The 26,945-nt window shown below is 42.7% G+C and overlaps 1 protein-coding gene across 14 annotated transcripts in view; it reads right to left on the reverse strand.

The window, feature by feature from the left end:
• Positions 1 to 26,945, reverse strand: part of PLCB4 (phospholipase C beta 4) — a 422,070-nt gene that overhangs the window by 125,422 nt on the left and 269,703 nt on the right. For all 14 annotated transcript variants that reach the window (XM_086701713.1, XM_086701708.1, XM_086701702.1 and 11 more), the window contains 3 exons: positions 17,140 to 17,220; positions 16,213 to 16,272; positions 14,543 to 14,686 (listed from right to left, as the gene is read on the reverse strand). In XM_086701713.1, the coding sequence (XP_086557839.1) occupies positions 14,543 to 14,686; positions 16,213 to 16,272; positions 17,140 to 17,220 (285 nt within the window). The remainder of the gene's footprint in view (positions 1 to 14,542; positions 14,687 to 16,212; positions 16,273 to 17,139; positions 17,221 to 26,945) is intronic.

The raw sequence follows: 26,945 nt of genomic DNA on the forward strand, positions 1-26,945 counted from the left end.
ATAAACATAACCCATCAGGGAGCTGCTGGCCAATTCTTGCCTATGTAGCATCAACCTACATAGCTCAGGCAAATCAAATCTATAGGTAATCCTATAAACTAAATAGGGACTTGCTATAGAAGATGCTAAAAAGGGGCCAACCTTCATTACCTTTCCATCCTTTATGGAAATCTTTCCCCCAAACTTCCCATGCAAAGAAGGAAGGAAGGAAGGAAGGAAGGAAGGAAGGAAGGAAGGAAGGAAGGAAGGAAGGAAGGAAGGAAAGAGGGAAGGTCAGAGAAGAAATGTGACAGCAGGAAAATGGAAAGAAAAAAAGAATATTTATGACAGAGATGAACAAATGAATGCCTAGATTACGTTGCTTTCATACTTCCGGGAAAATGTGGGGCTGAGAATGCCTCTGTGACCTTGCTTGTTGACCGTTTACTGGAAAGCAATAGTTCTGGAAGAGTTTCATTTGTGTGCCTTCAACAGGCAAAAAATCCCACAAAACAACAACAACAACAACAACAACAACAACAACAGAAAAACAACAACAAAATACCAGTTTGGTAAATAGCTGAATACCACCCCCCTGGGGCTGAGATTCCTACCAGGATAATAGTGCTTCATGGAGCACTACAGTGAAGAAACCTAACAAGGCTTTCTCGTGCTTCAGTGACCAGGGAGCCTCCTTTAAATGCAGGCTTTTGTGAGGAATCTATTTTGCAGTTCACCAGTTTGGGAAGGGCTGCCTTATGATTTCAAACGTCTACAGGTAAGGACATTAACTTTTACCTCAACAGTAGAGTAAAATCATACAACGTTCAGGTAGAAGTGGTTGGGCAGTAACAGAATACAGGATCTAGAGTGAATCTGATGCCTGGCTTCAAGACATGAGCTCTGCCACTTACTGGCTGTGTGACCTTGGGCAAGTTACTCAACCTCTCTGGGCCTATTTCTTCCTCTGCAAAATGATAATCATGCCCAGCCCAGAGGACTGCTGTGAGAGTTAAATGAGATAATATATGTAAAGCACTTTGAACATTACCTGGTATTCAATATAAACTAAAAAATTCCATTGCTGCTGTTCTTACTGTAATTATTGGGGGTCACTGGTCAGCATTTCTGTAAAGGGCCAGAATATACATAGTTTAGGCTTTAAGAAGGCCACATATGATTCTCTGTTTTACAGTTTTTATGTTTTGTTAACAACTTTTTAAAAATGTAAAAAGCCATTCTCAGCTCACTGGCTATACAAAAACTAAGGCTGAGGGCTGGGTTTGGCCCATACGCTGCACTTTCCCAGCTCCTGATTATTTTTATTTTTACTTTGAGAGACAGAGAAAGCGTGAACAGGGGTGGGGCAGAGAGAGAAAGAGAGAGAGAATCACATCCCAAGCAGGCTCTTTGCTGTCAGCGCAGAGCCCGATGTGGGACTCCATCCCACAAACCATGAAATCATTACCTGAGCTGAAAATCAGAATCAGACACGTAACTGACTGAACCACCCTGGGGCCTCTGCCAGCCTGATTATTAAACTTGCCCCAGATTATAGTGCTCAGAGGCAATAAGGTCTCATCTCAGATGAGGTGTCCCACCCATCTCCTCATTCATCCTATTTTTTTAAAGATCAGAAAACACACGAACACATGTAAGCTCTTTTTACACATACACGATGTTCCCAGTGGCAATTTCTGCCAGCAGTAAAAAAAAAAAAAACTGGAGCTATGCGTTAAGGAGGGGAGCAGTTTAAAGCCGGTGACATTTTTCTCTCCCAGGGCCAAAAGGTGAAATCCAAACGTCACATGATACTTCTGGAGCAATTAGAGTAACTCACTTTGCATTCCCTTGGTGGAGTCATTTGATAACACTCTCAATTAGGGCAAACTGAGCAGCTCTGAGCTGGGTCTAGAGCATAGAGTCTCTTAGGAAACCTGTCCAGTTCATGAAACACAACAGGGGGTGGAGAAGGCCCCTGCGACAAAAACTTGTCCCTCACAAAGCCCCCACGTTCTGTACAGGAGCACCCAGGGGACTCATTCTAAAGATGAGCTGGTAACACCAAGAAAACCTACCTCAAAGATCATGGGGATTTACAATTACACCGAAGCCCAAGAAAAGATTTTAAAGACCAAGGAAATGCACGTGATAGAAATTTTAAATGATAAAATACAGTACATTAAACTCTATAAACAGTATAAGCCCAACTGTGTATGAAAGAAAATTGTGTGAATTAAAAAGACACATTGGGGTGGCTGGGATGGGATTGGAGGGATCAAGAATGGGGTTTCCTTTGGGGGCTGGACGATAGGTTCTAGAACTAGACAGAAGGGGTTGTTGCACAACACTGTGATCTACTAAATGGCACTAAATTGTCCACTTACTTCTAAGTGGCACATTTTGCATTATGTGAATTTCCCTTCAATTTAAAAAAAGACACAGAAGATGGGGTAATGCACTCTGGCGGAGGGGGGGAGGGTGGTTCTTTTCCTCTGTGTCCTCTTCTGCACTTTCTACTCGAATGTACTGGAAGTACCCGCTCTACCATAAGCAATACTCCCTCTGCCTTCGGAAAACGCTTGTGAACAATACAAAAATGCATGGTCTGTGCAAATGTTTAAAATGAATTTGCCGGTGTGCTCAGGGTTGCTGCAGACTGGGGCTCTAAGCCACACTTTCCTCCTCTTACTACCCCAAAGAGACCTCACTGATGCAGGTGAGAAAACTGCCTAAAAGGACAGCAAAATCTCTTCTAGCTCCAGTGTCCGGTTCCTGAATGTGAACTTTGACAAGGAGCTTTATTTATTTTTTTTTAACGTTTATTTTTGAGAAAGAGACAGAGAATGAGCAGGGGAGGGGCAGAGAGAGAGGGAGACACAGAATCCAAAGCAGGCTCCAGGCTCTGAGTTGTCAGCACAGAGCCCTATGCCAAGCTCGAACCCATGAATCGTGAGATCATGACTTCAGTTGAAGTCGGACGCTCAACCAACTGAGCCACCCAGGCACCTTTTCTTTTTAAAGGTTTATTTATTTTTGAGAGAGCGAGAGCGCACAGGCGGGGGGGGCAGAGAGAGAGGGAGACAGAGGATCCCAAGCAGGCTCCATGCTGATAGTAGCGAGCCCGACGCCAGGGATCATACTCGGGAACCATGAGATCATGACCTGAGAAGTTGGACGCTCAACCGACTGATCCACCCAGGTGCCCCAGGCAAGGAGCTTAACTTTGAAGTAAGTCTGGTGCCATGAGAATCGATAGTTAAAATCCACCATTGACTACTAAAGAAATTTGAGAATTCCAAAAAAGCAAAAAACAAAAAAAGCCCACGAAGATAGGTGTTTTTAGAATGGCAAGGGGCTACAGATGCAGAACACAGGGACAGCAGGCCAGGGCTGGCTGGTCCACAGACACGGCCCGAGGGCCCCCAACTAGCAAGTGAGCTCCTTTATGTTGTAGGATCCACAGCGGGACCCGTGGCATACACATTCTCAGAGAACCTATTTTAAATAAATTTATTGTCCTTTCTCCCCTCTGTCTCGATGTCACTAGGCCCTCACTTTCTGATAACCGTATCCGTATATCATACTCCCAGCTAATCAGACTTAAAATCTGTCTCCCCCATAGCTTCTCTCCCCTTACCCAGGAACAAGCTCTCTGGATTCCGTGTTCAGAGGTGTCTCAGGCCTCCCTCCATGGGTAACTGGTTGCAGCCAAGTACAACTGATTTTCTTGAATTCTATCTCAGGACTTCTCAAACCATAAGTACATTCGGAATCTTATTCAAATGCTGATTCCGATTACTCAGGGCTGAGGCAGGGCCTGAGATTCGCTCAGAGTTCCCAGGTGCTGCTGCTGAGACCCAGATGCTGAGGAGAGATGCTCTCAGCCACATGTTACTACCATGTGTTGATCTGAGAATGTAGAGTATGTTGTATCCCTCCCATGACACCAGGCATGGCCTTCCCTTGCCTCCCTAGAATCATCAGGATGGATTCCACAAGCATCTCAGCTTGGCACTCCCAGCAGGTCACAGGCTTGGCCTGACTTTCGAATTTCCCAATGAGAAGTGTTCACTCCAGTCTTTACCCTGGATCTACCACTGCAGGTACAATATTCCTCTGCTTCTGAATCTCTACTCATGTCTTCACCCTGCCACATGCACAGCCTTCTGTCTTCGGGTGACTGCACACTGAGGACATCACCATAAGGGGACCAGCAGGCCCTCCCTCTTTTGGGTACAAAGTCCTGCCTCTTTTGCGGAAATACTTTTCTCTCCCACTCCCTCTCTAACCACAGAACCTCCCATCCTAACAGTTTGAAGACTGGCCTTAGAGATGGGGATGTGACCTACATTAGACCAAAGACTTCCACGTGTATACAAGTGCCCTCCAAACAACTGATCCATACTGTCCTCGGCATCTAATATACTTTCTCTTGCAAAGAGATTCCTTAACTCTTATAGAAGGAAATAACTTTAAGGGTCACTTGGTACAACTCTTTTTTGTTTGTGAGAATAAAAAAGCCCATGTAGTAGAAATGATTTGTCCAACCTTAGAAATCATCACACACACACACACACACACACACACACACACACACACACACACACAAAATTCTTGGATGAATAGCTGGATGAATGAAGGTACAAAGGAAAAAAAATGGGCATCTTTTTTTTTTTTTTTTTAGTTTTTTAAAAAAATTTTAACGTGTATTTATTTTTGAGAGAGAGAGTGGGACAGGCAGAGTGGGAGCTGGGGAGGGGCAGAGAGAGAGGGAGACACAGAATCTGAAGCAGGCTCCAGGCTCTGAGCCATCAGCACAGAGCCTGACATGGGACCCGGACCCGTAAGTCGTGAGATCATGACCTGAGTTGAAGTCGGATGCTTAACCGACTGCGCCACCCAGGCGCCCCAACAGACATCTTTATTTAAAATGTCAGTGATGGGGCGCCTGGGTGGCGCAGTCGGTTAAGCGTCTGACTTCAGCCAGGTCACGATCTCGCGGTCCGTGAGTTCGAGCCCCGCGTCAGGCTCTGGGCTGATGGCTCAGAGCCTGGGGCCTGTTTCCGATTCTGTGTCTCCCTCTCTCTCTGCCCCTCCCCTGTTCATGCTCTGTCTCTGTCCCAAAAATAAATAAACGTTGAAAAAAAATTTTTTTTAATAAAATAAAATGTCAGTGAAATGAACACATTAGGTAAATATCAGCATTCATCTTACTGTAAGTACATTCATGCTGCATGTTGGCTGAGGTCTAGACCTAAGGTTCTAAATGAGCCACAGACAGATCTGTCATTTGGCATACATGGCATTTAAAAATGAACATAGGGCACCTGGGTGGCTCAGTTGGTTGAGCATCCAACTCTTGGCATTGGCTCAGGTCATGATCTCATGGACTCATGAGTTCAAGCCCCACATCAGGCTCTGTGCTGACAGTGTGGAGCCTGCTTTGGATTCTCTGTCCCCCTCTCTCTCTGCCCCTCCTGATTTCGAGCTGTCTCTGTCTCTCTTAAAATAAATACATTTTAAAAAATCATTAAAAAATGAATATATTTGTCAACATTTTAACAACAGATTTCATGTAAAAAAAATCCAGATGTCTAGTATCTTACGGACAAAATATCAGCATCTCCAACAATCTAGCAACCTTAAGGCCCATCTTCTTAGATAGTTGGAAAAAACTGGTTGAAGCAGATGCTGCCCTCCACCCCCTAGAGGGTGTATGTACCCCCCAACTCGCTACTGTCTACACTATCCCTTGTCATCACCTGGCATTTTTTCATTATTTACATCATCTTCCTGGCTTCTGTAGGCATCTGAGTTTAAAACTGGTGGTTTAAAGGAACTACAAATTTTGTTGATATGGCAATGAAGCACTAAGTTCAGAGCTGACAGAGCCCCACCATGGATGAGACACTGAAGTACTGAGTTCTGGGACAGACGGTCTTTACAAGCACAATGAGAACCGAGGGAGCAAGAGAGATGGAAGGCGGTTGTGGGAGGCCCAAGGAGACAAGTTTCACCCACTCCACAGATTAACCAATGAAGGCAGCCCTCCCTCCTGAGGCAGAGAGAGGATGATGGTTTCTAAATTCAACCCAGCAATAAGCCAAATGAACTCCATTATCCTCATTTGGCAAGAAGAAAACACCTAGGAAGGACAGGGCACTTAAAGCTTACAACATGCACCCACACACTGGCTGATTCACAGCTCTGTCCTTAAGAGAGCTTTTTAACCGGCCATCACTGCTTTGTTTCACATGAGTTCAAAAACGGTTTAAAGTAAAAACAAGAACATGTCAACTTTCAGTTTTGGAAACATGAGAACACAAACACACACACATCCTATCCCAGACTTGAGCCTCAAAAAACACTGAGGCAAACGGGTGAAAAACTTTAATCAATCAGAACACAGGAAGCTGAGATTAATAATTTAGCTACTTTAGCATTCCAAAGGCATTGGCTCAGGTGAGCCTGGGTAGCAGACCAAGGAGTTAGAGAAGCAAGATATAAACACTCCTTGCTAAGCTTCTCCACAGGGCAGTGCTTCTCACACTTGGGTGTGCACCAGAACCGCCTGGAGAGCTAAAATTGGTTACAGATTCAGTAGGGCCAGGGCCTGAGAATCTGCATCTCTGATTAAGTTCCCAGGTACTGCTGGAGCTGTTAGTCTGGGGACCACACTTTGAGAATGACTGGCATATATAATACAATTAAAATTGTACGCTGGGGCTCCTGGGTGGCTTAGTTGATTAAGCGTCCGACTTCGGCTCAGGTCATGATTTCATGATTCCTGCATTTGAGCCCCGCATTGGGCTCTGCACTGACAGCCTAGAGCCTGCTTGCCATTCTCTCTTTCCCTTGTTCTCTGCCCCTCCCTCACTCATGCATTTTTCTCTCTCAAAAATAAATAAATAAACTTTAAAAAACCTGCATCTCACGAAACAGCATCTTAACAGGGAGTGCTCTGAAAGAAAGCTATTGCTTGGGTCACAGACACTAATTCATTTTAATGGTGCTTTTTGTGTTCTTACCGAGTGAATTCTAATCAATGGCTAGGTCGGTAGAATCCACAGGTCTATAGATTAACCTGTTTGCTGTAGTCAATCAATTTGATAAAAACTTGTGTAAGTTCAAAATCACTGTGGTTTTTGGACTAAGTCCATTTGTATGCTAAACCAACAGGACTGAAACGTCACCCTGCATCAGAATCACCTGGCAGTTTAGTTTAAAACAGATTACTACTGGGTTCTGCCTCCCAGAATTTCAGATTCCATGGGTTGAGAGAATTAGGTGTTTGTTTATTTTTGAGAGAGAGAGAGAATGAGAATATCAGAATCTGAGCTGTCAGCACAGAGCCTGGCATGGGGCTCGAACTCACAAACTGCCAGATCATGACTTGAGCCAAAGAGGTTTAATGGACTGAGCCACCCAGGTACCCCATGGAATTTGCATTTTTAAGAGGCTCTGAAGGTGAGGCCAGTGGTCAGATCCCTAGGAGAAACTCTGTGTTTGAGAGGAAAAACAACAATAACAACAACAACAACAACAACAACAAAACTGAGGGAGACAGGTTCTTCAGGGCCTTTGCCATGAACCTTTGTAGTAAGCCTTCCACTCAACATTATTCAAGTTCAGCAAAGCGGTCTTGGTGTTCAACCCAATTTACTAAACTAAGATTTTATTACCTGCAATAAATTATCTGACTTTACCTTTTTTGTAAACAAAAGAGAACACATAACAGTTTTGTAACTTAATTTCTATAGTACTTACTGATGGGCTTATTTGAGGACTTACTTACAAAGCCTAATTTATAGAGTTTGCCAAATATTTACAACCTGCGTGAAGTATAATGAGCAGTCTGGAAATTGTCTAAATTCAGTGTAAATCTTTGCATTTTGAACCTCATAAAAACAGCTTATTTTTGTAATCAAAGGAAAATTCAACTTAGTATAAAATAACACACTTATTTTTGGGGATTTTAAATGAGGGCTGCATTTCCATCTTATGTACAGTGACTCTGTGATTTCAGTTTGCTGTGCCGCACCAGCTGTAACGTAATGAAAGACATCTGAACTCCCTTCAACAAGCCAGAGACAAAATCCTTCCAAGCTGGTTGCATTCTTTTTTTTTTTTTTTTAATTTATTTTAGAGAGAGAGAGTGAGTGTGAGCTGGAGAGAGGCTTAAGGAGACAGAGAATCTTAAGCAGGCTACCTGCTGAACAGGGAGCCTGACACAGGGCTTGATCCCATGAGTGAGATCATGACCTGAGCTGCAATCAAAAGTCAGAAGCTTAACTGACTGAGCCACCCAGGTGGCATCACCACCCCCCTGCACCACCCCCCTGCTCCGGAATTGTGTTTCTAACTAAGGAATGAAGTTGTCATAGTCAGTATTATTTGCAGAGATGAGAACCATCTGCAGAGGTAGGGGGAGGAGAGGGAGAGGGGGCAGGGGAGTGTGGGAGGGGCGGGTTTTATTGTAGTTTAGAAAAAAACTGGAAACCACCATCATGTGACTGCTTTTACTCATGGGCATTCTAAGCTACATATCATACTCACGTATTACCCAAAGGCACAGGTGTTTGAGGAAGAAGTGCTAGCAATCTGTTAGCCATTCCTTTAAATAGAGGGTTTTTAAGGAGAGGAAATAAAAGCTAAATTTTCTAACTGGAATGACGGGAAGGATTTAGGCAAGCAGAAAAATAATGATCTAAATTGGAGAGAGGAAAGACACCAGGTTAAAACCTCCAGTCTTGTCATGGATTCTCAGCAACAGTCCCATGACATCTTGCAAAGTGACTCTAAAAATAACACCATGGAATCCCAGATCTTTCCATCACATTTTCTCAGGCTTCTTGTGTAAAGAGTGTTTGCCTAATTTTTCTTGGAGCTACACTGTACAAAACTGGAGGTGTATAGCAATGAGGGTTAGACATTTATCACCTGGGTTAGAATTTATTGATTCCATCAATATAAGGACCTCAGTAAAATGGGCATTTATCGATCACCTACTGAATGTTGGGCACTGACCATTCTAAATGTTGGGGATGCAGCAGTGAACAGGACGTTGCCCGGATGTCAGGAGAGGAAGTGAATAAACGAATAAATGATATGTAAATAGTGATCAATGCTATGAAAACAACCCAGCTAGATAAAGGAGGGAGAGCCGCAGTATGGCAAGAATGGGAGCTAAGGCGATATTCCAGAAGAGACGTGAGAAAACGTGAGCAAGAAAGCAGTGCATTAACTGGCGGAAGAGTGTGTTCCGGACAAAAGGAATAGCAAATGTAAAGTCCCTGGAGCTGGTGGGAGATACTGAAGTAGAGAGAGGGAGACACGGGCAGAAAGGGAGAGTGAGGGTGGCTTCCTGTAGGGCTTTGTAAGTCTTACGGTGATGTGATCTGAATTCCGTTTTAAAAGCATCCCTCCAGTTGCTATTTTGAGAACAGACTAAAGGAGCAAGTCCAAGGCAGAGAAACCAGGAGAGACAGGACACTGGCCTGGTGCACGCTGTAGTGATGGGGTGATGGGAAGCAGCTAGATTCTTGATACAAGGCTATTTGTAATGGGCTGATGCAGGAGACAAAGGCGGCACTGATGGCCTCAGCTGCTTGCAAGGACTGTGGGTGAAGGGTCTAGATTTGGACGTAAGTTTACAATACTGTTAGACAGTTATTCTGTAGAGGAGAAAGGATGTAGCATTGAGCTCGAATCTTCCAAAGAGGTACAGTCGCATGGCAGGCTCTTGGCTCTTTAAGCAGAGAAGGCAGCTGAAGAAAATACAAGCCAAGCTACAAAGATGTCTTTTATACCCATACCTCCTTCTACTGTAGGAAAGCATAACCATATTTTCCCAGTCACATGTACAGGAAAATATTCTGTATTTGAAACCTCAACTCTGAGAAACTCAGATACCATGCAATAGTATGGACTCGTAAGTGGCGCCTGGGTGGCTCAGTCAGTTAAACTTCCAATTCTTGATCTTGGCTCAGGTCATGGTCTCATGGCTCGTGAGTTCAAGCCCTGCATTGGGCTATGCATGGTCACTAGGGAGCCTGCTTGGGATTCTCTCTCTGTCCTTCCCCTGTTCGCTTGCTCGCTCTCTCTCTCTCAAAATAAATAAATGAAATGAAATGAAATGAAATGAAATGAAATGAAATAAAATGAAATAAAATAAAATAAAATAATAAAATAAAATAAAATAAAATAAAATAAAATAAAATAAGATACCCACTTGAAATAAAAAGATAAAGAGCAGAGAACTGCTTGGGGAAGAAAGTAAAATGGCTCAAAGTCAGGAAAAGTTCCTCCTCCACATGAAAGCTGGTCCTCAATGGACAGTACATGAGACTGAAAAGTTGGCCCATTTGCCTGGATGAAAGGTTTGGTAAAGTGTTTTTTCAGAATGGTCAGGTCATTAGTGTCCTGAGAGCCCAGGAATTAAGAACAGAGTCAAGAATCTCATAGGATAAAGACTCCTAAGCAAGTTCTATATTAGAAAGTCTCTTGACTGATCTCTCACTAGTCAGACCAGCACTCATCAGATGCTCATAAAACAAGCAAAACACTCTGACCACCCAGGGAATGCTAACCTCTCACAACTAGTAAGCAAATGTACAATATGTTGGATCCTTTGTTCTAACCTTGCATGCTTACTATGAGTTACTTATGTTTGTTTCCAAACCTGTTCATATCCATTGTAATTAAAAAACTATATGAACCAGGGGTGCCTGGATGGCTCAGTTGGTTAGTCACCTGAATTTGGCTCAGATCATGATCTCATGGTTCGTGAGTTTGAGCCCGCCATCAGGCTCTCTGCCATCAGTGCAGATCCGACTTCAGATCCTCTGTCCTCCAATCTCTCTGCCCCTCCCCTGCTTGCACTCTCTCAAAAATAAAAACATAAAAAAAACCCATATGAACCAATGAAATACGCTCGTGGAAAGAAAGAGAGTTGTTCCTTCTCTAAGTTGGATATTTTGGAAAGATGTCTTTAAAAGCGAGTTGCTCAACATGTTTTTTTCTCAAACTGTGTGGACAACAATAGGATTAGAGAAAGGAGTCATAAAGTTGTAGGGTTCTGCACTCCCATTGCTTCATGAATGTCTTTAAAAGCCTCACTTCAACTTCAAAGAAACCAAACTGGATATTTGAGGCAACAAATGCCTCATGGGTGAGATATAGGCAAAAACGACATGGACCCCAATCCACAGACCCATACTGAATGAAGATACTTCATACCTGATATTAAGAGTTTGGCCAACAACCAAATCACATTATATGCTTCCAGTTAAAAGAAAGTGTCTAAGATATGTATGTGTTATTTTAAAAGATGCTGACTTGTTTTAATGGACTTTTGTGAAAAACTGACCAGGAACACAGGGCAAGAATAGAAGGCAGTTAGCGTATCATGTGGCACCAGGATTCCAGGCTCATAGCCTGTAATCATGCTTCAGTGGTATCACAAAGTCACAAGTGTCATTTCAGACACACGGGACATCTCCACATTTCTCACTTAACCAGATCGAATTTGTGAGTTCTGCCATCACTGTGACCCGAGGTCATTACATTTGTTGTATTCTGTATCAATCCTCTCACCTTGATGGCTTGTGTGTTCTGTTAGGGATTGTAACACATACATAGGAATAGAAATAAGATGGTGGGGACGGGGAAGATAGTGTCAGTGCTGGAGGTAGCATAATGATATGAACCATGCAGTTATTTTAAGTTTTGAAATCAGGAAGTAGGCAAGATTATCCACATAAATGTATACTCAATAACAAGCTTTTTCACTCTCTTCTCCTCCACATGTCAAAGCTTCAGTGGAAATGCTACCAAGAAAAGAACCCCAAATCTTAACTTTTAGTACATACCCTCTATCTCAAAGATAGACATATATACTACCTACTCATGAGTATGGGTCTCCAAACATGGTTCTGAAGCAAAATGGACTAAGATTGATAGCAATCAAACCATGGAAAGCAAAAATGTTATGGGATTTACTGATTTAAGCCATCTTCCCAGGACTGTACTTGCCCAGGGCATCAGGTGGGGTGGCACAGCAAGAGCATCACATGGGAAGTGAGAAGGCCTGGGCTTTAAACCAGACTCTGGCCTAGCCCGCTGTGTAGTCTTAGTTGAGTTCTGCTAACTCCTTGGCCTCACTCTCCTCATCTGAAAAATGAAGTGTTAGGAAGTGCTTTCTAAACTCCATTTCCTGGGGCGCCTGGGTGGCGCAGTCGGTTAAGCGTCCGGCTTCAGCCAGGTCACGATCTCGCGGTCCGTGAGTTCAAGCCCCGCGTCAGGCTCTGGGCTGATGGCTCGGAGCCTGGAGCCTGTTTCCGATTCTGTGTCTCCCTCTCTCTCTGCCCCTCCCCCGTTCATGCTCTGTCTCTCTCTGTCCCAAAAATAAATAAAAAAACGTTGAAAAAAAAAAATTTAAACTCCATTTCCTGTCCTAATAATATTCTGTGACCCTGTGATCCTAATAGCTAACACTCATCAAAGACTTTCAGTGAGGGACACTGCACTAAGCCCTTTCCAAGTAGTAACTCATGCAATCCTCATGACAATCCTAATGGCAGATACTTTGGTATTATTCCCATTTTACAGATGAAGATAATGAGGCACAGAGAGGTAAACTGTGTGCCTAAATCACACAGCTGCTAAGGGGGAAAGCCAGGATTTGAGCCCAGGCAACCTGATGCCAAGCTTATACTGAGCCACCCTGCTTCTTGTAATGTGACGGGTTGATGAAAGCCAGAAAACACAGGTCTACAGAGCTGTCTTTTTGCAAAATGTTGGGCAGCTCAATACCTGCATCTGATTAACGAGACTTTTTCTTTGTGGGTGGTCAACATGGACTTCTGGGATTGAATGTTGCTATGGCAAACAGCCACTAAAAAAGACCTTTGTAGAAGATATGCAGACGTAAATGCCAAAAAGCAGGAACAATGTATGTTGACATCAGCAGGGTTCAAGAAACCATTCAAACTGGTGTTGATCTAAGCAAGATAATAAAAGAACTTAAAGGCTTTGCAATATCTATTCTCCCAAAGTGAAGCAACCTGGAACAACAGCACAAAACCCACAAAACCACCACAAGACAGAAACAAAGGCTTCCCTGTAACATGGAGCAACCATTCCTGGCTCCAAAGCCTAAGCCTGGGAGCTCCTCAGACTTCACCACACATCTGAGTCATCTGGGGCGGGGGTGGGGGGGGGTGGGGGTTGCATCTTGTTAAAAAAGCAAAGATTCTGGATCAGGTCTGGGTGGATTGGCGACTCTAAAGTGTAAGGACCTTCTAGGTGAGGCTGTGTTGCTGGAATGTGGGCCACACTTTGTGAGTGGAAGTAGAGAGCCTATAGGCTCTCAGAGTCTGTAGAACTCACTTCTGCCACCAGATAGCTCTGGGTGCAGGGTTAAGTCTTCGAAGTCTGGTTTTGTCAGATGATCTTATCTGTACATTCCCCCCAGCTCTAAATGATGACTTTCTTATTCAATCCTACATTATAGGATTAACTGGGAAAATGAAACGCCTCCCTTAGCCCCCAAACTCAGGTCTCTGCAATGGGAGAATCAAGGCTAAGGCCTCTTCACACCTACTACAGAAAGATAATGAGAGCTCTCTCTGTTCAGAGGTAAAACCACCCTGAAGACAAATGACTTGCAGCAAACTGATTTATGTTTGAGGCTTTCTACTTGGGACAAAATCTCTTTCAGACTTGCTTGCCAGGGCAATGGTACGCTAGGTATGGTATTAAAAGATGGATCATGATCCAATACTTCAATAACTTATAGGGGCAGGGATTGGAGCTTGAATATCTTTACCGTCTAGACCTGAACTATCTACTATGATAGCCATCAGCCATATGCAGCTATTGAACACTTCAGATGTAGCTGGTCTGAATTGAAAACACACATCACATTTTGAAGACCTGGTATAAAAAATGTAAAATATGTCATTAATAAGTTTTATTTTGATTTCACATTAAAACGACGGTATTTTGGGTATACTGTGCTGAATAAACTATTTTATTGAAATTAATTTCACCTGTTCCTTCCTACTCTTTAAATGTGGCTGCTAGGAAAATGTAAATGGTATCTGTGGCTTGATTTACATTTCTACCAGGCAGTGCTGATCTAGTCCCCTGCTATTCATGTGGTTCTCCGACCAGCATCATCGGTATCAGCTGGGAACCTGTTAGGGAGAATTTTGTCCCCATCTCAGACTTACCGAATCAGAATGTGCATTTTAAAAAATTCCCAGGTGACTCCTGTGCACATTCTAGTGTGAGAGAGGTCCTGGGCTAGTTTTCCCTACAACATATCCACAGAGGTATTTGGATTCTTGGTATATGTAAGTGATACTCTAAAAGCATGGTGCTTGCTGAATTTTCTACACCAATGTTCAGCTAGGCAATGGAAATAGATTTTTTTAAATCTTAAATTACTATACAACTTTTAATATATAAATCAAAATGACATTATACATAAAGATTATGCACACCATCCATATACATCTGGGGGGGAAAGGGAGAGAGGTGCTTTCACTGAGGCTACCTTAGTTACTTCCGGATTTTCAGCCACCATGTATGTGAAACTGATGTTCACCAGATCTGTGCCACTGCAGACACAAACTATTCGCCCTTCCAGATCATTCTCTGACTTTCCAACAGCTTCAAGAGCAGCCAGGATTTTGGGATCCTGTATAGACATATATATACACACAGGAAAAAACTGTTAGATCAAAGCCTGGAGGAAACATTGCTCATCTGATGTAAAAATACACAGGACAAATGTTTTCTTTTTACCTAGAATGCCCAGATATCTAGCATTATTCTAAAGCTTGTAGAGGTAAAACTTATAACACTACACATTACTTGAACTCATTTGGTAAGAAAGGTATTATAATACTATTGATTTAGAAAACTAGGTGTGAGGGTCTGTCTTTAGGTTCTTGGTTGTAATTATTACAGGGCCTGGTATATGAAAATGGGATGGAAAGGTTGTGACTGGGACCTGCTTGTGTCCACAAAGATCAAAGGGGTCTCTCAGCAGAGGACAGTGACTGAGGTCTCATGCAAATAAACATGGGCATTGCCACGGCCAGCAATCAAGGGTCATTAAAAAATAAGATTAAGTCTGTCAAGTAACCTGGACACAAAAAGTATGCTCATCTCTAGAAGCCATGGCATCTTCATTTGGAATGATGACAGTATAATTTTACCCTAAATAGCAAATAAAATAGCATTTTGTCCTCCAGGAGAACTCAGAAGGAAATGCCAACATAGTTACACAGAAATTTTAACTAACATAAAAAGAGGACAGCTTTAAAAAAGACAAAGAGGAACAAAATGAGGAACATAATTTTGTTTTCAACATCTAAAAACCTGCAGGGCTATTATGAAAATGGGAATAAATACTGTGCTTTAATATTCTAGAAAAAAGCCAGCTTTTAAATTCCTAGCACCACTATGCAAACAGCTTCTTATTCAAACAAATCAATCACTGTGAAGAAGACTGATTTATATGCTCTGTCATCTTTTTCTCTCAGAGGCAAACTGAGCCTCCAAGGTGAGCCAATGTCTGCGTGCACAGGTGCACAAATATGAAACTACCCAAGCTATTTAAATTTCCACATCAACCACAGACCAGAAGTGACTCACTGTTTGCTGAAAAGAAAAAAAAAAAAATGGCAGCGGAGGGAGAGGGCCCTTGACAAATTAATTTCTGAGTTAAGGAAACGGTTTCTTTGATGCTGATACCATGAAAGCATCTTCTCTTTGAAAGGTGAACAACGTTTCTAATATAACTAAATGTAATGCAATCCAAACCACCCAAAAGGTACAGATGAAAAGATTTCTTTAAAAAAATTTTTTAAATGTTTATTTATTTTTGAGAGAGAAAGACACAGAGCATGAGTGGGAGAAGGGCAGAGAGACAGGGAGACACAGAATCTGAAATAGGCTCCAGGCTCTGAGCTGTCAGCACAGAGCCCAACGTGGGGCTGGAACTCACAAACCGGGAGATTATGACCTGAGCTGAAGTCAGATGCTTAACCCATTGAGCTACCTAGGCACTCCATAGATGAAAAGATTTCTGAACTGTGTGTTTTCTTAACTCCCAGCTGATGAGTTTGGGCAATAACAGGTTAAAATAGCATTCTAGAAACCTTTTCCAACCTAAGGAAATCTGTGTTTAGAAGAACAGCAAACACCAATCACAGGTACCTTTGGGGTGGCTCCCAATCGAATACTGTTGATGAGGGAGCATTCTAGAACTTGTCCTTCCTGAAAAGAGAGAATATAATACAGCAGTGAGGCAAAATCCTGCCAGACTTGTGGCACAGATGAGGTACATGATGATGAAGGCAACACCAATGACAGTAAGGTAGAGGGGGAATGAAAAATAAAGGATAGTAATCGCAATATCCAATGATCAGAAATAGTCAAGACCATTCAATTTCAATATATTCCATTCAAATATACATATATATGTATATGTTCATATATATGAACGTAAGTCTGCATAATTATTTATTATTACTTTTATAATAAAAGTGCTGTTACCTTTATGCATATAATACTATATTACTGGGGTGTGTGTGTGTGTGTGTGTGTGTATATATCATTAAATATATGTGTGTACATGAAATATTAAGTGGGAATAATGCTTTTATAGAATTCCAATTCTACTGTGTTAAATTCAGTTCAAAGATTCATTAAATGTGTGCACTGTGCTGTGTATTGAGTGAAGTCCTGGGGTATAACAAGATGACCATCCTCTTAATGTGCTTTTGAGCCTCAGCTTGAATATCTCTTCAAGGAAACCTTCCTAATTCCCAAGATTAAATCAGATCTGCCTGTTTTTAACTCTTGTAACAACCTGACCTTCTCTTTCACAGCACTCAATGACTTCTACTTTTTTTTGTAATGCCTGCTTTTTCTCCTAGACTGGAATCTATGAGGTCTAAGATATTGTCCTTGATCAGCACTGCATCCCCAATGCCCAGCACATGCAAGTACGTTTTTAAAATCTTGAAGTAATGAATAAGCATAGGGTCCATGCTCTCAAGAGGCATTCTGCCTGCTTGTTGAGAAATAAAGTAGTTTAAACCAGAGAGCAGGAAAGAACAACTTGCTGTTCTTGGGCCATACCTTGCCTTCACTTCTCCAGGTCAGAAAGAAGCCAAATTCATCCACTTTGAAGAGGCAGTTGGGTTCAAACACAAAGGATTCCTGTTAAAAAGAAATTTGTTGATCTGTATGACTCATACCACTTTGAATCTAATAAAAATGCAAGCACCTTTTAGCCTCTAAATAGGGAAAATGAGAAATCACGCTTTTGCATCCTAAACCTTAATGACCACATTTCTTATCATGGAGTATTTTCATCTTGAAAACTCTTTGCATTCACTTTTATATTGAAAGACTGATCACAGAGAATAAAGTTTCTCTAGGACATTGCAAGAAGAACTCAGAGAAGGAAGAAGGACTCCCAGATTCTAGCCAACTGGTCTCCCTCCACAAAAGAGGTACCATTGCCTGTATTTAATATAATGGAAAAAACCAGGAGATAATTTTTTTAGTCTATGTTTTTTTTTTCTTTTTTGTCTACACAATTCAGCATTCATATGCTTACTCAGAAAACTGCTGAAATTTTTGCTTTTACGTCCAACCTCATTTGGTGTCCAGTAAACCAGAGCTTGAGCAGGGTTTTGAGCTACACAAAGTGTAGTCCTTGGACCAACAGCATCAACTGTAGAGTCTAGGGCTCCAGCCCACATGGATTGAATCAGAGTCTCCAGGGGTAGAGCTCAGAAATCTGTGTTCCAACAACGCCTCCAGGTGATTCTAATGCACGCTAAAGTTTGAGAAGCACTGTTATGGCCTTTGACACCAGAAACTATGTTTGAAACCTACAGAATCAAAATCTGAATCAAGAAGGAACGTTAGCCACATGCAGGGGCCCAAGGGCAGCTATAATACACTTGGCAAAGGATCCCTGGTCTTTAGCAAGAAAGCGCCATTGTGCTTATGAGCGGCAGGAAAATTTTACAACAATGAAAGTAAAAGAATATTCAGGAAATGAACCCAGATACCTTCTGCCCTCTGATTGCATTGCACCAAGCCTTGGCACCCATGTGTCAACAAATCCACATGTCCTTCTCATCATGATCTAAAGAACTTGTCCTCTTAGATAATCACAGAGCAAACAATAGGGAACCTGTCTGCCAAACATGGATCAGGGCAGTGACTTAAAACAAATAAAGAGCAATTATAGGATTAAGACTTTAAGGGTAGTTCAGATTGCACCAATCAAAACAGAGCTGTCTAAATTTTAGGGAAGCAGAGACATTCATCAAGGTAAATCCAATGTCAAGATACTGGGACACCATAAAGTGTCAGAATTTGGAGTTCCAGGGGCCTTGTACAAAGTCAGACTTCAAATTTGTTTGGGTGGTCTTCTGACAGGAGAAGAATATCATACCCATTTCAATTCCATGCCAGTTACATGCTAAGCACTGCACACATAGCAATGGAAAATACAAAGAATGAGGGCATGGGATGACCTTTGCTTTTGGACTCAAAACCCAGTTCTGCCATTTATTTTTTATTGTCTCCTAGAAAAGCCCTTTCTAAGTCTCAGAATCCTTATCTAATAAATGGAGGTATTTACACATACCTTTCAGGCTTGTAGGAATTAAAGGAGTTGATAAACGTAAAGTACTTGACACACAATTACAATTCAGCAAGCTGTAGCTACTATCCATAATGTATGGTTCAAATTTACATTTGTGGCAGCAAATTACTAACAACATGATATTGCCAATACATGACCCACAATGATAGCACTTTGAATGGTGCGACCTTTTTGAAAAGGCTTGACCCAGAAGATTACACTTTACATAGGTCTTAGAGCATGGGTAGAAATTATCCATGAGGAGCAGAGAGCAGCATTTGCAAGGACATGTAGGCTTGATCCGACAGTGGGAACTTCTGAGGAGTTGGTGTGGTTAGACTACCTCACAAGAGTAGCAGTGGATGAGACTGGACACATAATAAGGCTAGATCAGAAGGATACTGTATGCCACACAAAAGGTATTAAACTTGACCTACAAAGTGGTAGGGAGTCTTGTGTCATTACTGATTGAGAAACAAGAATCAGCAACTAATTAAAATAGGAGAATTCACACATTTTCAAATACTCCCCAAGCAGTATCTTTATGGTAGTACAGAATTCTGGTGCACAACACTCAAAAGTATGTCCTAAAATGGTATTTACAGAGTTGACCCACAATGAACCAGCCACCATAGTTATTATTTATGTGCACTCTATCCTATTCTAAATAAGGATCTGAAGTGATCCATGAAACACACATGATAAGAATAGTTTTTCAACTTATTTTGAGGTGGAACTTTCAATTACTTGGCCTCTGTAACTGTAATGTTTTTTTTCTTTCTTTGTCAATTACGAAGTACCCCCAGAGCTTATCATTACCGCCTTGAAATTTCAATTCCTAACATCCCACTCTTGGGCCATTTCACCTGATCCTTCTAGCCCCTAGCACAACAGAACACATTCTCCTATATTCGTTTGACTTCTTCACCTCTTCCTGTTCAGTATCTACTGATTTATTGAACCAGAGCATTCTTGACTTTCCTCTCTCACTTCCATTAACGAGTCTCCTTCATATTTCATGTATATCCACTTCACTCCATCTTACCACCACTTCGGTCCAAACCATCATTATTGCACCCAAGGTCTGATCTTACCGCTTCTCTTCTTTCTTCCCACAGCAGCCAGATTGACTCTTTGAACTTTTCATCAGTGCGTTAAATCCATTCAATGGGTTCCTGCATTATTTAGGATAAAACCATACTCCTTACCAGGGTCTCAAAGTTCCTAGACAATCTGGGTCCTTCAGACTGTTTATCATGCCACTTTCTGTTGTTTTCCTTCTGCTTCACTCAATCCATGCGAACTCTTTTCCTTGAACTCCTCCCTAGCTCTTTCTAGCCTCAGGGCATTTGCACTTGCAGCTTCCACTACCTAGGAGGTCCCTTCCTACTGCCCTAGGCATAAGTAGAGCCTCTTTATCCTGCAGACCTCACCTCACCTGTCTTCAGAGGGGATTTCCCTAACACCTCCTTAAAAAAGGCTCTCATTTTATTCTCTATTACAGTATCCTGATTATATCAATTGCACCAATCACAATCTGCAATTATTTTTATTTCTTTGTTTATTGACTTATCGTGTGGCTTTCACACCAGAGTGTAACTTCCACATGGCAGGATCCTTGAGACATTCTGGTTCACGTTTGTGTTCCGAGTGCCTAGCACATCAAAGGCACCCTGAAACTAAAGTCCTGCGCTCGAAAATAAATGAACACACGATATCCTGTTTCAAATAAAACATTTTTCAGTAGGCCAACAGATAAAACAGATAAACAAGAAATTACTCAGGTTGAGGGGGTTGTACCAAGCCCAGAATCCATCAGGGTCAGTCCTTGGAAGGCTGCCATAGACAGATGTACAAATACAAGGGCACTGCAATGAGGCTGTCTGCCTGGCAGACAGGCTCCTTTTTATAATTCATACAAGCTCATCTCAGAGTTTGGGTGTGGCTTTGAGGTACCTCCCAGGAATACCCACTGGACCAGGAGCACTGCTTGAATGCCACTACAAGGAAATCATTTCCAAACCAGGATAAGAATCTGGACAAAGAAAAGAAAAATAAGGTAGAAAAGTAGAGTAAGGTCAAAACAAAAGATAGCTCCAAAAAGGCTTACCATAAGATCCCAAACAGTTAAAACAGGATACTAATTTGGCTCTGGGCTCCCTAGCAACCAAAGCAAAAAGGGAGAAAACACCATTGACTAGGAACCCATACAGTTCACAGATAAAAACACATTGGTTGTTAGGAGAAGCAGTTGCCAGAGAGAAATTCTCTGTGGGAGCTCCAAGGAGCCCTGACCCATGCTAAAGACAAGGTTCCCAACAAAGTTCACAATAATGTTGTCCACTCTGTCCACAAGATTCTTGGACTAAACGTGTTCAAACTCCCCATAAAAATCAGAACAAATCTGAGTATGCAGCAATCATGGAAGGAAACCTAATCTATTTAGGTTTCTCTCCACTCCCAGGAACACGCAGAACAACCTGGCCCTCAGGGTGAGTTTAAGTACACAATCTCCATTCTTTTTTTCCCCTACCAGCTGTGTTAAATTTCACACAGAGTCACAAGGAGAGTTACTGACCACAACTAGGGTTGTGGCCCTGTGACCTAGCTGAGGCAGTAATATTCTCCGTCTCCTTGTCAGGAAAACCGCCCTCCAGACTTGGGCATGGCAGGGGGGTGGGTCATCAAAGGAAGCTGGTCTCGTTCTCCTTTGCAAATCCTTTTGGCAGTTAACAAATGGCGATGGGATTCTCTGGTAAGGAGACAAACCAGAACAGAACTTCCTCCAGGGAGCTCAGAATTTCAGTTCTCACAGGACTCCTAAAATTCGACACAGCCACATTTCAGAGCTCAAGGACTAGTTAACTCCTCCAGCCCAACCTCATTCTTTCCTTAGGCCCCTGGGAGAGACAGAGTGAAAGGCACAGGAACTCCTTTTGTGGAACTGTGAACAGGCAGGGGACCAGGGTGAGGCATTTTATTTGAGAGGTGCAAAGAATCACTCTGGCTGGAATCACTACAGGCAAAAACCTTTTTCTGCCTCAAGGATCCCTGCTCGGTGCTCCGATGGGCTTCCTGAGGCACTTCTGCCATTTCATCGAGGCTAGAGTATATTTAAAAGCTGTGTGTCTCAACACTGTTTTTAGCATATTTCCCCCTATTAACATATGCCACTTCAACATTACTTAATATCACAACCTGTCTTTCAAAGATTCAGGTCACTTTCAAGATGACGTACATTAAAATATTTTTCCTGTTTCAATTCTAAAAGTATTTTGGTTAAACAAAATTTAATCCCATTTCTTGTGAGGAATGGCAGAAATCTCAGCAGACTGAATACTCTGAAAAGGAGGCAGGTATTCAGTGGGGCTTCCAGGTAACAGGTGGTTGAGTTTATTTTACTTGTGTGTCTATTTATTTATTGTTTTAAGTAGGCACCACATCCAATGCAGAGCACACACGGGGTTTGAACTCAGGACCCTGAGACCTGAGCTGAGCTCAAGAGTCGGACGCTGCTCCACCCAGATGCCCCTATTTGTGCTCTTTCTTACCTCTGCTCTCCTGTCCTCTTGTCCACCGTCATTACCCACCAGCATTACAAATGCTACAACTCTTTACTGTGGGGTCTCATCATCAAACAGGGAATGGTCAAGTCTTACCACCAGCTAGGGAAAGGGACTTGGGGCTGGCTAATCAAGATGTCAACACCACTTTACTTAAACAGCTGTGCAGAGGCTCTTTTGTGCTTGTGACTGGATGGGGAGATAAAGAGAGGTGGAATGGGTGGAGACATTCACATCATAGCAGGAGTCTCCTGTTTTCTAGAAAGGGGACTCTCTTTCTAGAGGTGGTGCTGGGGTCCAGGCTTTGTAGTTCACAGTTCCTGGGCTCCAGTGCCAGTCTCCTCAGCAGGCATCTGCTGGAGAATCTGGGTGGTGGTGCTGCCTAACCTCACCAAACTTCACTTTTCCCGTCTGTAAAATTAAGAAAATGGATCCCAACCTTATAGGGCTCTCACAATTGAGAAAGCCTAAGTGCCTGGGACAAGCTAAGTGCTGAATAAATTGTAGTAGTCATTAGAAAACAGCTAGTACTATTTAATTTGGGGGCTATTGTGCAAGACATTTCACAAATACCATCTCATTTAAATGTGCTGCCAATTCTGCAAGGCTTTAGACTAGATCAGTGCTGTCCAATAGACTTTCAGCGATGATGCAAATGTGCCAGGCGGGCACAGCTACACATGGTAGCCATGAGAACCACATGGGGCTATAAAGTACTGGAAACAAATCAACAAATCTTGTGCAACAAAGGTGATTTTTAATTTGTGCCTATTACCAGCAGATTTCTGGACGGTCAGTAAACGAACCCTGCGTTTGCAGGCTCCACCTTTGGGGAAACTTGGGGCTCACTGTCCTTGTTTCCTGGTTTGATAAGAACTGACAGGAAGAGAAAAGGGCTCTGTTAAAGTTGGAGAGAGACAAGTGACATCTGAGTTACCGACACGCCACTAGAGGTCTTATCAAACTTCAGTAACATTATAAACCACTGGCATGAAAACAGACGACAGACTAGGGACACAGGTGGAGTCTGGAATAGTTAACCAGGACCTAGTGTTTTCTATCAAGATCCTGGAACTTCAGAGCCCAAGTGATGCCACACGGCCTATTTATTTCAGCTCTTTATTCCAGAGGAATTGGCTAGAGGTAGCGGAGCCTTTCTGATTCTGCACAAACACTTCCTCTCTCAGAATCACAATTTTTTTTACTTGGTTTCAAGTTAGAACTAAAGCCCTTGGTGATGACATTCTGTCAGCAGAAATGATTTATAGACCTGCGATAACAGATGGGTCCAGAAGTTGTTTTTTACCCTCATGGGTATGGTTTCCCCCTGGAAGGATCCAGAATGTTCACTGCATTTGTTAATCTCCCTTCTAATTTATAGACCCTGTGAGATGATAGACACTGGGGCTTCTCAGCTCACATTCTACAGAGGAGCAGGAAGACACTGGTCATGGCTGTTCCAACCCAGACCGTTGCTATGCACTATTACCTTGTGAAGAGACTGGTCACGTAACATTAAGAGCATTCGCAGCTTTTGTATTCCTTTCCATGGCCTTTGATTCTTTAGACAGATGTCCCTATTAGGTTAAACTGTTTAAACTGAATATAAACCTTTGCTCCGCCTATCTAATGCTCAACCAGAAACCAAGATGGATGTATACAGTTTTGGTATGTTGATAAGCAACCCCCAAGGCGTCTGTGGCACCAAATACACAGAGTACTGCCTCTGTGCCCCTGAGCCAGCTTTTACTAGCAGATATGCTTACTGAGCGCCAGGCGATGCTACGTGCACTTCAGACACATTGCCTTATTCACCTCCCACCATTCCTACGAGGAGGGTACTATTCTTACTCCTATGTTATAAAGGAGGCTGTCAAGACACAGCAATGAAGCGTCTGGTCCAGTACAGAATAGCTGACAGGGCAGAGCTGGGATTGCTGGCTCCACCAAAGCACACATTTGAATCGTACCTGCTCTGAGGCCCAGAAGGGAGGGTGCCATTGTCAGGGCTGGGCCCAGGTAACTGTTCAGCAGTCCTATCTGGAGGCTCCACTCTTCTTGTCACCGAATGCCAGTAACCATCACTAGGGTTAGAAGGCGCTGGAAACTTTTTTAGGTTTTATTACAGTATGTCTTGGGGCCTCCTCCTGTGAATCCCCAAGCTGCACAGACGGTACTTATTAACAGGTTACTTCAGAGGGGTGTTTTTCACAGCTGTGTACATCATGTCAGAGTGTTTTCTAGGATCTAGTACCAAGTAAAATGGTTTTTCCTGATCTGTTGCTTCCTTTATAATACAGCAGAGAGTCCCATGACGGCCTTTCTGCATTGCTTTGGCCACTAGGATCACAAGTAGCAGCTCTGAAGCTCACTTTTGTCAACTTTATGGAACATTTTTGCTGTCTACAGAGTGGCTGACTGCTAAATTTGCCTGTAATTTGAAGTCCTTCACATATTTCTTTCCCTCCCTTCAGGCTAAACCCCTGTTCCATTCATCCTATCTAGTGGTATGCATCTCTGCATCACAGCTTACTTTGGGATGTGGTAGAAACATGTGTCAATAGCACAAAAATCATTTCATGGACACCAGAAACCACTGGGCATTTCACACTGGTTTCAGGATCAGACAGACCAGATCCGGATGTGGCTGGACAGTTACAAGCTTATTTGAGCTCTGTTTCTTCATCCCCAAAAGCAGGGAGAACAACCAGTAACAACTGCCCATTTCACAGGCTACCTCTGGGCATTTGAGTGCTTCAGGCATAATCTGAACCCAGTAAATTTTTCTTGACTGTTAATAACATTGTACCAGTAACTATTACTAACGTTGCCAGTTATCAGTTACAATTAATCATCCAAGAACAAAGGAGGTAAATACCACCATCACTACATTATGGATGAGTAAACTGATCCTGAGGTTAGCAAGTTGCCCACGAGGACACAGATAACAAGCAGCAGAGACACATCTCCGTGGCGGCACGGAGAGCATCTCTTCACAATGAGCAACAGTACTACTGTGTGCTTACTTCCACTGCTCCAGAATGCAAATCTGGGAGCCGAAATATGGAGGAAACCCAGAGTTTGTAAATTACTACTGCACGCGGCTCAGTGAAATTTTGTTTTTTGCACAAGGAGGTCAGGTCATGTTTGTTCCCCGCACAAGCCAGCCTCAGGCTAAATCAGCCACACAGGCTCAGCCCTCAGAACACAGTTTTAGCTTCTAGCCTCTTCAGTTGGTGAGTAGTGACCCAAGGAGATACTGTTGGGGTTAGGAGACCCTGCCCTGCACCTCCCTGAAGGGGTGGATGATGCTCTCAGATGGTGAGAGGGCAATCCAGGAAGTTATTTGGAAAGCTGCACAAGGTGCCAGACCTGTTGTTTTAAATTTTATAGGAACAGAAATGAAAATGTCTCCCCCTCAATAACCATCCATGAGCATATAACTTGCTCATTTCAGCAATGATGGAGATACAGTGAACTTTTTCTGATATCAAGTGGAAAATTTTAATCATTTCACTTTTTCCATTTTTCCCCCAACCATTTCATTTTTTCCTTTCTTCAGAAACAAAGAATGTCGGGGCACCTGGTTGGCTCAGTCAGAAAAGTATGCAACTCTTCACCTAAGGGTTGTGAGTTCGAGCCCCATGTTGGATGTAGAGATTACTTAAATTAAAAAAGAAAGAAAGAAAGAAAGAAGGAAAGAAGGAAGGAAGGAAGGAAGGAAGGAAGGAAGGAAGGAAGGAAGGAAGGAAAGAAAGAAAGAAAGAAAGAAAGAAAGAAAGAAAGAAAGAAAGAAAGAAAGAAAGAAAGAAAAAGAATATCCTCAACATTTCAAGTGACCTGGCTTAGAAGAGTCGATGAAGGCTACTGAAAAGCAGCAAGGGAAAAGCATAACACCTTTCCTGATTTTTCAAGTTATGTATCTTTTAAAACCCTGAAATTTAACTTGATGGTGCTTATTATTTTTTTTTTAAATTTTTTTTTCAACGTTTTTATTTATTTTTGGGACAGAGAGAGACAGAGCATGAACGGGGGAGGGGCAGAGAGAGAGGGAGACACAGAATCGGAAACAGGCTCCAGGCTCTGAGCCATCCGCCCAGAGCCCGACGCGGGGCTCAAACTCACGGACTGCGAGATCGTGACCTGGCTGAGGTCGGACGCTTAACCGACTGCGCCACCCAGGCGCCCTGATGGTGCTTATTATTAACAAGGCCTCTGACCCTATTTTTGGCTGTGGTAATTTGTAGTCAGCTCAAGTAGGATTTGAATTGGCGTCGGGGGATGATGTGCATGGATGGGCCACGTAAGAGAGTCAAACTCCGTGTTTCTGATTGCTTAAAGTATGGGAATCAGTATTTGTGAATTTCCACTTTCCCGTTTACTTCCAGATACAGACGTAAAGCTCTGGGATTAAATTTTTAAGGTCTGCCAGTGTGAGATGCCAGACTGTGTCTGTCTCTGTCCCTCTCCCTCCCTGAAGAACCTCTGATGTGGGTATTCTGAAGCCAAATCTGGAATGTCACATTCTGAGAGAGCTCTTGTGTTGTGGCAGGACACTGGGACGGGCTCCCTGATTCTTGCCATGGAACACTTGAAGCAATTGTTCCTAGGATATTCAGTCACTACGTCTTAGCTTGCAGAAGGAAGAACAAGGTCAACGGAACACACTTTTAGGAGGAGTGGGTGGTCACTGAAAGTAATTTAATTGGACAGGAAAA

The sequence above is a fragment of the Puma concolor genome, chromosome A3 (genome assembly GCF_028749965.1).
Source record: "Puma concolor isolate L17-30 chromosome A3, mPumCon1.1.hap2, whole genome shotgun sequence".
NCBI classification, from domain to species: domain Eukaryota; kingdom Metazoa; phylum Chordata; class Mammalia; order Carnivora; family Felidae; genus Puma; species Puma concolor.